The 13,096-nt window shown below is 40.4% G+C and overlaps 1 protein-coding gene across 36 annotated transcripts in view; it reads left to right on the forward strand.

Moving 5' to 3' along the window:
• rimbp2b (RIMS binding protein 2b) overlaps positions 1 to 13,096 on the forward strand; it is an 86,848-nt gene that overhangs the window by 32,861 nt on the left and 40,891 nt on the right. For all 36 annotated transcript variants that reach the window (XR_008827816.1, XM_056375955.1, XM_056375957.1 and 33 more), the window contains one exon: positions 12,110 to 12,193. Coding sequence is in view for 31 of the 36 variants with exons in the window: in XM_056375955.1 (XP_056231930.1) it covers positions 12,110 to 12,193 (84 nt within the window). In the remaining 5 variants the exon portion in view is untranslated. The remainder of the gene's footprint in view (positions 1 to 12,109; positions 12,194 to 13,096) is intronic.

Here is a 13,096-nt window from a genome sequence, read left to right on the forward strand (position 1 = left end):
GCATGAAGGGAAAGATAGCTGCTCTTTTACTTATGTGGTTGTTTCCTGGTATGTGTGGTTGAGCTTGTCTTGCCTGTCTTGTAATTCATATTGAATTTGTTTCGCATGAAACATTGTGTAATATATCTGACCTCAACTGCCTGCAGGGCAACATTACAAATTCATTGTATTTCAGACACGTGTGGCCAGATTAAATTTGTGGCTATTTCATCTGATCAAATTAATCAATTTGGTCTAATCAGATGGTCAAATTTCTCAACCTCTTTATTTATATTTCATTTTTGTGTTTCACAAGGCATTAATCATTTGGATAATGATTGCAAGATATAACCCAAACATATTTTAGAGCAATGTACTTTACTTTGTTCACAGACTAGATTTTTTTTATATTGTTTGTAAAGATTTTAACCTCTAATGTGCAACACATACTGAACAAACATTTTGTGTTTAATTGCCCTGATGACCAAGATCTAATTTAAAGTCATTTTGTAATTTGAATAACCGAATTACAGCCTGTTAATTGTGCTTAAATTGTGCTCTTTGTGACTGTATCTGTTGCCAACAGGCTGCTACAAAGAATAATCAGAGGCTTGTACTGTGGCTAATGTGTTAGCTGTGCCCCACAAGTACCTTGATTTCCTGTGTGTACAATTGTATCGTATTAGTGGGTCTTGATTCATGGTTCATTTGTTCTCCTGCGTTTGCTCTCCTGCTCAGTTTCCAATGTTGACACTGCCTCCCGAGGGTTGAACACTGTGTCCAGACTGTTCAGAGAACAGTCCATCATCTCAACAGCTCATCTACCTCTACAACTACTGGCCACTCTAATGAGACTGAGCCAGGCGTGATACTCTGGCTTTCATGGTCTCAGTGTTGTGTATTTACACACAGGCCATCTGGGTACTTCAGCTTCTCCAAAACATGATGCTCTACTTGTCTTTTAGTGGTTCTCAGTATTACTTTGGTTATGCTTATTTATTTTAAGCTATTTATTCAAGTAATTCTGTCATCTTTTGACAGTTAATATTTGGATCTGTGGTTGGAAGCAGCAGGAGAAACAATTAAAAACTAATGAATGAGTTCTGTAGTTATCCATAAGTGCTACCTATCTTTTTTTGTCAAGTAGGCCCCTGTATATTTGTTGGTCATTACATAATTTTATTTCAAATTCCTGTAATGTTTCATTCCCAAACAGGATCTCACAGTGATGATTGTGAATCTGGCCAAAAGTGATTGATTTAGCAGAGACAGTTCAGAAAAATTGAAAGTAATTTGCAGCTTTTCTTGGCTGGACTGCAACAGCAGCTCCAGCTCTATAATTGCGAATGTCCCTGACTGAATGACCAGTGTTGCCAACTACTTTCAATGGAAAGTAGCTAAAGCCTGCTTGAAAAGTCGCTAAATGTGGCTAGATGACATAATATGTCAATTAGCATATTCATGATGTCATTGCGTCGTATTTGCCTTCTGCCTAGTGTCAGCCGGCTTCAGCACTTTTTATATTTGCATCTCTGCTACTCTCTGTGCTCACATATATAGTATTTTTAATACAGCCGAATTTCCATCAAAATTGTTCTCATTTACATATTTTTTTGTTTCAGTTGTCAGACATTGGAACAAGTATGAAATAGTGACTGAAACCCATTAACACTACATGTTAACCAGCTGTCACTTTCAAGCTATTTCCAAGCTGCTGCTCTGCTGCTAAAATCCTGATTTTATAACCACGACGTCGTCCGACAAAATCACCAAACACATGAATTAAAGAAAGACTATGCTGTGTTTTGGGCTTGGCCGAATGCAACTGTGACGCGATGATGTCGGTTGTTTATTACATCCTCAGTTTCGCACCTTGACCATACGCAATCCAGCCATATACTTGGTTTTGACCTAGTCTTGTTGGCAGAAAGAAATTTCAAGTGAAAAAGATACGTTTGTGGTAGCACTTATTTGGTAGTGATGCACAGCCTGGGAGTTAGCTCTGTCTCAGAGAACACCTTTGGGGAAACATCTGCAAGAAAGTTGGATTGCTATGGTTGAACATTGATTTTATTCGACCTGGGCTCATTTCATTGGTTAGGTAACAGACGGCAGTATTTGCCCCGTGTTTGCAAAGAGGCTGTTCCATTTTGAAGAGTTTTTGCGGAAATATTTCATGCAGTGTAAAAAAAAGTTTTCAAGCTTTTGCAAATATTCATGAGACTGGTTGAATTTGCAATAATTCTTCCCTTGATAGTTGGATGGAGAGTCAAAGGGGATTAATATACATCCTACTGGCATGTTTTCTTTCTTGTTTTAGAGCAATTAGCTTGTGTGTGCATGTGATCCTGTGCAGTTCCATGCATCTCTGCCCTATTGTTCTAAATTCACTGACAAAATGGGAAAAACACAGGAATAACAACAGAGCACCTCATCATTGTGGTGCAGGGAGTCGAACCCCACGGTTTACAGTCCATATGAAGCATATAATGTCCTGTCCTCACATGTATCACCTTGTACTTGGTACAGTGTGGTTGATATTTATTTTTTTTGTCAGTTGAATTTTCTCTAAACAGTTTCAATAAAAACTGCAGGGGTGATACACGTTTATGACCATCTTTTCTTACGAGGTGTTTACTGCTCTGCCCTGAGAGATGAAGGTTACCATGTGAACTGAATGACAGTCTGAAGAAGCTTGGCCAGCAAATCCAGCTGGGGATGAGTAAGCCTCTGTGTCTGAGTGGGCAACAGCAGTGGGCTTTCAGCATTTGCTTGGTTGCAGCAGTAATCATCAATGTTCTCTGTGGACCTTTAGTCAGCGAAATGCTTCCAGCTGCCAAAACACAAAAATAGAACCTGTTTATTTTCTGATCATACGGTAATTTTTCCATATAATGGTGCATTATTGAATAAGGCATTGTCATCTTCCACACGGGCAAATGAATAGATCTCACGGCAATACACACACTTTCTTTTATCTCTGTAGGAGTCTGTTGTGGCTGGATGAGTCATTGTTTAGTTTCCATTAAGGTAAAAGTCTCATCTGACTTCTTGGTGTTCATGCAGTGGGATTATCAGATTTACAGTCCTCTCTCTGGAGTCTCTCATACACACTGAGCCTGCTCTCTCAAATTAGCCTCCTATTCCAACAACCTTACATTTCTATTATAGATCTTAGTTCATCCTTTTTGCTCTGCTCCTGTCACTTTGCTTTCATCACTGCTTTTATCATAGAGGCCTGTGATAGTAGAAGAATAGTTATTACCTCCACCAGGGAGGTTGTGTATTCACTCGAGTCTGTTTGTTTGTTGGTTCATTCGTTTGTTTGTCAGCAGGAAGTACTGAACCAATTTGCACCAAACATAGTGTAGGGAAGAATAATATTTTGATTCTGACCTGGTTTAAAAGGACAGATCCAAGAATCTGGGCATGTTTCAACACTTTATTTCATTTCTCAGGAAAGAATGATGTTAAAAATCAAACACACTTGAGGTGTGGAGATCTATGACTTTGTACAATTTGGTGCAAATCCAGATAATATTCTGGATCTGACAGTCGTGTAGGATTTTTGGCCTTGGTGGAGGTATGTGCTCTACTTCTAGTTCATTCTGTTTTTCCATCTGTTGTTTTTCCTTTTTTTTTCATTCATTATCATTCATTCTCTTCTCCTCTGCCTTGCCGACAGTATTGCTCCTTCTCCTCTCCCTCTCCTCCCTTTTTGCTCTTCAGTAGTAGTGTGTTACACTCATGAGACATCAGCAGGCAGGTAGTGTAGCGATGGGTGGCTCAGAGAGGTCAGACCCCGGTGATAGTGGCAGCTTCATTTCTGATTCTGCAGCACGCTGAGGCTCGTGGTTCTTGGTGGGGAGATAGAGAGAGTGTGAAGGGAAAAAAAGAGAGAGAGAAAGAGGGAGAGCAAGTGGAATCCAGACTAGGTTACTCCTTCTGCCACTGCTGCATGATGTTTAATATGCCTGATAGAGGACGACTCGCTGAGGTCTTATACCCGGGACAAAATGCTGCAGAGCTGAGGAGCTTAGACGGTAAATCCTGCCTCCATCCCATTTTTTCATTTTGCCCATTCTCCCTTCTTTGTCATTTGTATTCATATCTAGGCCTCGCATTACATATCTCTGTCGTGATCATACGTTAATTCAATATCACTCGTTTCTTTTACCTCACTCTTTACCCTTTCTTCTCTGCTCTGTGATATTTCTTTTGTCCTCTCCTCTTTTGTGTGTGTGTGTGTGTGTGTGTGTGTGTGTGTGTGTGTGTGTGTGTGTGTGTGTGTGTGTGTGTGTGTGTGTGTGTGTGTGTGTGTGTGTGTGTGTGTGCGCGTGCGTGCGTGGAAGGATGTACTTGTTGACCTCTGGGAGTTACACTTGTTTTTCCTGTAAATCTGTGATTCAGCAGTCACTCTGCATGCTACTGTGCATACACACGCATGCTCACAAACACACTCATGCACACAGATATACACTTGCAGGCGGCAGACGAATACAGTATTAGTGGAGTGCAAGCATCTGTGCCTGCGCTCACAGACTTAAGCTGGAGGGGTTATGTAACTTACTCTGCCATTTCAAATGATTTGAAATCACAAGGGCTTGCTGTGCTGGACTAGATTACTGTGTGTCTGGGCCAGCAGTATGTGCAATATAGTCATATACTACATGTTATACTACGTGTATGCTATACTATGTGTACATGTGAAAACCGGTTCTTGGGTGTTGAGTAACAGAAGGGAATCCTCTCTTAAAGACCCTGACAGCACAGTGGCTTGCTAACACTCGGCATCTGTGGTCTTTCCTTCAGCCTCATTAATGGCCTTTCCTCTGGCTGCAGCTCAGCTGCAAGAAACAAACACATAATAACAAGAAAAAAGTGTCTCTGGACAATAAATAAATAAATAAATATATATATATATCTCAGGGAGCACCACTGACATTTTGAGAGGCAACATATTAGCTGTACAGCTACAGCAAGTGCCACAGTTAGGTGTGATGTACTGTTTGTTTCTGAGTGCAACTACTCCCAGGAAAAAGTCAAGTGCTTTTTCTCTTGTGTGGCCATGAGTTTTATTATAATGTAGCTCCGCTGAGTTGTATCACACTGTGTGCCTGCATATTTTTTAGAGGATTAGCATTCAGTGTCATAATTAGATGTGAAGTTAACCTAAAAGGTTTTGCAAGAAGAAGGGAGGCTGCTTTAAATCCCATCCCGGAGCAAGTTTAACTCCTGTGCATGTCTGTCTATGTTTGATATCTCCATCAGATATCTGCTGTTTGCATAGAATCGCCCCATGGTAGAAAACGTTTGCAGTTTTTTTTTTTTCCTGCTCAGCCATTGGCAGGATTATTACCCATCATTAGGCATCATGCATATTCAACACAACAAGGGATGAAAGAGAGAGAAAGACAGACAGAGAGAGAGAAAAAGACAGCGAGAGAGAGTAATGAGGTTACCCCTGCTCGCCAGAGATTATACAGAGCTTTCCCAACTACAAAAGATCAGAAGACTGAACACTGAGAATAGGATGGGGAAAGCCTCCTGTGTTAATTAGTCGTTGCAGAAATAATACTGTAGCTTATGAACCTCATTCCATCGAGATGTTTCTGTGCATTGAATTTACGGAGGAAAGTCAGCAGCAGCGAACATAGTTAATGTAAACTGTATATTCACCTATGCTGCTGCTGTGTGATCCCAGGGGAGCTCTCCATGGTGCTGAACACTGAGATGCCTGCGTTCAGGGCTCGCAGCTGAGGCTCGGCTGTTTTCACTTCTTGTCTTCTTTTGTTAACCTCTTTAGCTTGCTTCAGTTCTGGTATTGTAAATGATAATTAGTTGTCAAGACTGGATTTTATTTATTATTGATAAACCAGCATTTACTTGATGTATTTGTAATATGGGAAGCAGAAGCTAGAACCTGAAAATGTTTGGTGTTTTTTTTCTTTTCTTGATGAATGATGGTTTATCAGGTTTATTGGCTGATTTAATGCTGTTGATCGACTAATTGAATATTTGATCATTTCAGCACTGGTGAAAATGCTAGAATGGCAGCATTAACACTACATAATCCATAACTTTTTCTGTTCCTCACTCTGGATCTTGGCAAAACCTAAAGCCAAATCATACCTTTTTGTAGACCATTGGTTTTCAAAGATATACTATCATTTGACAGAAACCCCCCCAAAGATAGTTCACCATGAGAACTCTCCAGACTGCACAGACCTACAAGAGTCATGGAGGTAGTATAGATCACTTTGGATGTACCTGTCTTGTGCATGCATTTGCATTTGTGCCACAGAGGCACGAATGCTAGATCCAGCCTTAGGGGATGGTCTTTCTCATCTGTCTTCATCTGCTGTGCAGTAAACGCCTCTTCACTTAAACAGGAGCTCATTACTCACAATGGCAGCCATTTGAATCTTTTATCAGAGGGATTTTTAATTGAACATTGGCAAATGTGTTCCAAACAAATGGGCCTGAGAACAAGCCTGAGAGCTGGGTATTTGCATGTGTGTGTGTTTCTGCAAACGTGTGAGTGAACGATTCATCGTGCATGTTAGTGCAGTGTCATAGCCGTCTGGTTCTGAAAACTGCACACATTAGATACCAGCCCACATGGGAGATGGCAAGCTGTCTGCGGAGGCTCTGTGTGATTCACTCAAAGGAACTCGTTCAGCGTCAACATGGTAGTGTATGCTGTGCATATGTATACTTCTTTTTTTTTTTTTTATGTCGAATCTTTTTTTACTGGTGTCATTTAAACATTTAAATCATCTTTGCATGAACCAGTTTTAACAATATAGTGAATAAGAAAGGAGGATTTTAGGTGCTAGAAATCCCATAGAAACTGCAGTAACACCTGCAGTGGCTATTATAGCTCCCTGCTGAGTAACTAAATGAATCATCTCTCAAACATTGATGTGACAGTATATATCCTGTTTACCTGAACTATTCAGTAGAGATTCTGAGAACAAACATCTCTTGATTTTGTGGCTTATGGTTGTGCTAAATTTAGCGGTTTGTGAGAAGTTTGCAAAGCCTGACCTCATGATTATCCATTTTATTCTCAAACATAACTCTAACCCTAAATTTAAACAAATCCCAAACACAGAAAACATTTAAATAATCCTTGAACATAATTTTAATTCTAAATCCAAACTGCAACCTTACCCTTATCTTACCTCGCCTCACTTCAGAGGACATTTATTTCCCATGTCTTTCTGTCCATGTGAGGTTTTTAGTCCTTGAAAGGATAGAAATACTAGAGCACATACACACATTGTACATACAGTTACGCAGGATCATTGGTGGACCAGCTATGACAGAAAAGGGGTCAAAGACTTAATCATGCCAACTGTCACTTGCCTGGGGTGAAGTGCCACAAGGTTACAGATCCTGATTATTGTTGGAACTCGCAGGGCAAGAGGTGAACCCGCAGATCTAGCAAAGTAAAATATCTTCCATTTAAATTAATTCATATATATATATATGTGTGTGTGTGTTTGTGTGTATATGTATATTCAAAGTCAAACCAAGCTGTGAGCATTGCTGTGATGAAGTGCACATTCATGCGCTCTCACATGTATTGTCTGCTGTGGCCTTCTGGTCACTCTGCTGGTGCTTATTTTAGTTTTGCAGAGGGACACGTGGTGCCATGCTACCAGAGAGAGAGAGAGAGAGAGAGAGCGAGTGTGTGTGTGTGTGTACATTGCTAGCTCACACTGACACTGATAAAATCCTGTTTAATTCTATACGCTAATCTTGGAACATCCAGCTGCACTTTCATTCCCATCCATAGCAAGGATGTTCCTCATACACTGATAGAAAGCTCCGTCTGCTGATAAACAGAGGATCTGATTGGTGATGTAACATTTTCATTTATTTTTACTGTAAGAGCAGTGCAATAGTGGGCTAAGCATTAAATGAATGCCCATAGAGAAGAGGTGTATTTTCTACCCTTCACTATTGAATGCATCCAGGCTTGGCAGAATGTGTTACCTCCTGATTAGAGTGAAGTCACAAAGAGATGTGGCATCTCCAGGGCAGGACTGAACACACAGGCTGCTTTGATGGGGGTATCCCATTTCTAGCTGTCTGCCCCTACTGAGAAGCCAGCTCAGATGAGTTGTCTGAACAGCACTGATAGACTAAACAATTCGTCCTCTGTGGAAACTGTGGCAGACTTTAGTCATGTTTTGGCTCTAATCGCACATTGTGAAGAAAGCTGAACTTCTTTTCATTGTAATTCCAGCTAACGCAGCATTCAACTGTCAGCTCAGTTAAACGGCTGCTTGATGGAAACATAACAGACATTCAAAAACCCCCAGGAAGGAATATTATAGGTGTCAGCTAAGCACTGGAGAAACCTTATATTATTACAAATGGACAGAGGATGCAATCTACAGTATATATGCTAACATATTTAAATCCTTACAATTGAGCCCTTCAGTTTATACATCCATATTCATTAGATGTTTTGACTGATGTCAGCACAGCACAGATGTAACTAGGATGGCAGTAGAGCGCGTAACTCCGGCAAGGCCAAACAATTATACATATGTCTGTCATAACATAAATGATTTATTTATCATAAAACATAGTAAGTCATAAGATCCATACATTATTTCCTGAGAAACTGATTAAGATGTTGAAAAATTTTTCAATGTTAAGGAATGTGACAAAAGAAAATCCTGGATCTGCCTCTTTAACTGGATCGGAACCAGTATTTCATGGTTTCTTCCCTGACCCATGCCTCATCCCTCCACCAAGGTTGGTGCAAATGGGGTCAGCTGTTTTTGTGTAATCCTGCTGACAAATAAAAAGATAAGCAAACAAACCAACCAGAATGGAGAACATACCTCTGCCAAGTCTGAATAATCCAACATTTTCTTCCATCAGATCCTTATTATTATCTGGGTCTGCACCAAACTGTGCAGACTCGTAGATCTCAAAACTATATATATGGCCCAGCCATCCACCAAGTTTGGTGCAAATCAGTTCGGTACATTTTGTGTAATTCTGCTGACAAACAAAAAGACACGAGTGAAAACATAATCTCCTTGGCAGAGGTAATTAATAACATTAATTAAGGCTGCATTCCATTCAGAATTATCAGTGCCAGGGCTCTGCTGTTGTGCATGCCGGCATCCTTAAATGGGCCAGACGCATTATTAAGGTTATTAGTTACACCTGTGCTTTTGCTGTTATGACAAGTGGAAACCTCTGCTGTAAAACATGGTCAATAGACTCAATGTGATGGAAACATGACAGACTTTGAAGAAATCTTAAGAGAATATCAGGTGTCAGCTATGTACTGATGGACCCTTACATTATGACTAATGAGAGGGAATACAATAGTATACTGTGCATGTCTGAGCATACTGAGTTTTTATCTGATTAACAGTCTTGTAAAGAAACTAAAGCCAGGTTTTTCCTGCATAGAGAATAGGGAGGAGGCTGCCTCCATCAAATTTCGTGCCACCTCTGCCTCCCGACAAAATTCTATTACTTGTTTGCAGCTGTACGCCACTACAGCAATGTAGTGGCGCTGTTTCGTAATCCTTGCATCAGGCAGAGCCATCTGACAAAGAAGAAGAATATGAACGCGCTGGACCTCTGCCTGCGGAAGGAGGCGGTGGCCTGATTTTGCGGCTCTTCAAACAGGTGAATAGGGTTGCCACCCATCCCGTATAAGATGGGATCGTCCCGTATTTGAAAATGAAATGACTCTAGTACTTTTTTCTCGGTACTCTGTGGAGTAATGTCAAGTAAAACCAAACCAGTTGCCACCTTTTTTCACATAAAAGGTGGCAACCCTACAGATGCAGACATTAGTAGTTCTTCTAATGTGGGAAAAAATGGTAATTCACGTTACTGACGAGATATGGTTAATGTGTCAGGACTGAAAGTAGGCCTAGTCCATTTACATTCATGATCACTACCTTTCAATCTTCTTCTTTGGGGACCCACTTGTTAAAGAACTGCTCCATAGCACTACTATAGGTCAGAAACTCCACAGGGAACCTTTAATAATGTCTGCCTTTCAATTAGCAGTGTCAGGTTTAAGGCTTTGCTGTTGTGCAGTTGGCTTTACACAGGGCTGTCGTTAATGTAATTAGTAACACCTGTGCTTTTTTCTGCTATCACAAGTGCACATGTTTGCTGTGAAAAAAGTATTCAGACCTAACAACCTTACATGAAGAATGGAGAAATAAAAGTGATTCAAGGAAAGGCAAGGCTTTTAGCTTTTAGCTTAATTTTTAATAGCCACACTGGTGGCATCAAAATTTTAATTATCCAATTCTTTGGGTTAAACTCACTTTTGGGTTCTCTCCACCCCTAGCTGTCCTTTGTGTGTAGTCCTGATTAACAAAATTTAGCATGCTCTTCTGCTTAACTAAAATGGTGAACATGGTAAAGATTATACTTGCTAAACATCAGCATGTTAGCATTTTACGCATGTTAGCATGCTGATGTTAGCATTTAAGTTAACTCACCTGTGCGCCTAAGTACAACCTCAGAGTTGCTAGAATGGCTGTAAAATCTTAGTCTTGTTAAATTACAACTATGAGCGTCCCACCTGAGTGAAGCCCTTTAAACAGATTTTTCTTTGATCTTTTTCATCACATTATTCCCAGAGGACCACACGCTATTCACCTGGCAGCCCTCGGGCCAACTCCGACTGCCGATCAATTGTTTAATTGCAAATAATTTTTTGCTACAATAAATCCTCTAAACCACAGCGAGGCTGTAATAATGCAGCAGCCTTCTTGGTGAACAGTTTCACCAGTCCCAGACAGTAACAGCAGTGTCTGTTGTCAAAATGTTCCCATATTTCAACTATAGCCTAATTAACTATATTAAACAGCCGTATTGATAAGGTCAGATCTCTCTCTCTCGCTCTCTCGCTCTCTTGGAGCCTGTGTGTGTGAGGGGTGGGGGCAGCTCTGTCTCATGCTGGAGCACCTGGAGCTCACAGACACAGAGAAGCTGCTTGTAGTGACAATTGCGGAGAGAACTAAACATTCAAAGTGTGGTTCAGTCTTTTGCATGTTAGAGCAGAAACACGAGCGATCTCTGGAAACATCCAGTGAAAGTCCGTCACATACAGACGGAGAAATGCACAGGTCTCGACCGACTAGCTCACACACAGAGTTAATTATATGATGGGTTAATGAGGAAAAGTAACCATTAACAAGCTGATAGTTCTGGGTGTGTTCTTACATTCAATCTGAAATGGACAGAAATTCAGGTTCAGATCACTCAGAGCAGGGGGTGGGGGGTGTTGGTGATGTTAGGGCTGCTGGTAAAACTACTGCACATTAAAAATACTGTCACAGCAAAAGTCCTGGTGTAAATCATTGAGTACTACATTTCCATCATCACAAAATTAGTCTGTAATAGTGATTTGTTCAAAACAATGCTGTTGAAGTTTGCTGAACAGTATAATATCTTAACGATTTCCAGATAGCTGTGTGGCATCAAATGCTTAGGCGAGTTCAGTTCATCTTGAACTTTAGCATTCTCTTTGTTCTCTTCTGTTGTTTGCCTCACTTAAAAAATGCTGTGATGTAGCTTTGTAAGAGATGTCAGAATTAATCAAATTATGTGCCAGACAACTGACATGATGTGTTGTAGAAAACTATGTGTTTACTTTTGTTGATATCGCAGCTTATGTTGCACAGAAAATCAAATGCAATATGGCAAAATAACAGTTTTGAAAACGTGGTGCCATGTTGTGTCAAGTGTATAATGAGAATAGCTCAGGGAAACTTAGCTTTCAGGAAATGTGGTCCCCTGAACAACATAGTTGAAAAGCCCTGCCCTACACCCTCAACATTTGAACCTTTCAATCATTCCAGCCTCCTGTCTGTTTTCCAACAACAAAAACATTTTGTAATATCTATTAGATAATCTCTGGAAATCTCCCTCTGCCTCTCTGTTGCACACACACATACATATACACATGAACACACACACATGAACTCACATACCTAAATACTGCTGAATGACGAAATGCTCCAGCTCTCTCTCTGTCTGCCTAGTCTCACTGACTTCTCTCAGGAAGCTTCTGTTCCTTACAAACCATAGCAGCCGTCCTCTACTTTTTTTTTTCTCTCCCCAGGAGACTGAGATCAGCACCAGAAGGAAGGAGTGTGAAGCACTTGAGGCGGAGGTGAAGAAAAAGAATCAAACATGTCAGACTTTGGTAAGTGCTCCAAAAATATACCTCGGCCTCTGAGTGAAAGGATGGAGGCTGAAATTGATTTGTACCTGAGAGCCTTGCCTGCTATCATCACACACAAATGTCCCCTGAGAAAATGAGTGGCAGTCTACTGTAATGACAGCTTGGTTCTCAGGCGTTGATGACTGAAATTGAAAAATTGGAGCAGTTAACTGCAAGTTGCGGTGTCTGTGGGTTGGGTTTTGTTTGTATTGGGAATACATTTGAGAATGAAGAATACACTTTGTTGCAGTAATTATATTCTGTGTGTCATCATGCAAAAATAGAGGGAAATACAGGGTGTGGTGCTATGATGCATCTAAACAAATCTGTAAAATGCAAGTAGTATCCTCAGGCTGTGGCTTTATTAGTTTATTTTGTATACACATCAGTTCATGGAGGTCAGTGCAACATACAGCAGTGCACGGTGCTGTCTGTGTTTTTCAGGTAATGGTCACCACACTAAAAGGTCAGAGATGTGTTACACAAGTGGTTTGTATATATATATATATATATATATATATATATATATAATATATATATATATATATATATATATATTCTGTTGGTGGCAGGGATGGCTCAGGGGTTAGCTATATCACTTCACATGTTGATGCAGAGTTATTAATTATCAGAACTGTAGACTGACCAACTAGCAGTGGCCAGATAAAGGTACCCTCTGGTGCTGTTGAGCAGTGTTTTGATGAGTGGGTTTCCCGTTTGCTTGTATGTTGTCACGAACACAGGAGTGGCTGTGATAAAAGATGGTAATACACCACAGCGATACATCAAAAAAGAAAAGAAGACTGAAAGCTGATGTAAATGATGCATGGCTGAGGTAGGACTAGCTTCAACAAGCTGAAATGCCTCTATTTCATCACTGGCAGA

The sequence above is a fragment of the Seriola aureovittata genome, chromosome 5 (assembly GCF_021018895.1).
Source record: "Seriola aureovittata isolate HTS-2021-v1 ecotype China chromosome 5, ASM2101889v1, whole genome shotgun sequence".
In the NCBI taxonomy this organism is placed as follows: domain Eukaryota; kingdom Metazoa; phylum Chordata; class Actinopteri; order Carangiformes; family Carangidae; genus Seriola; species Seriola aureovittata.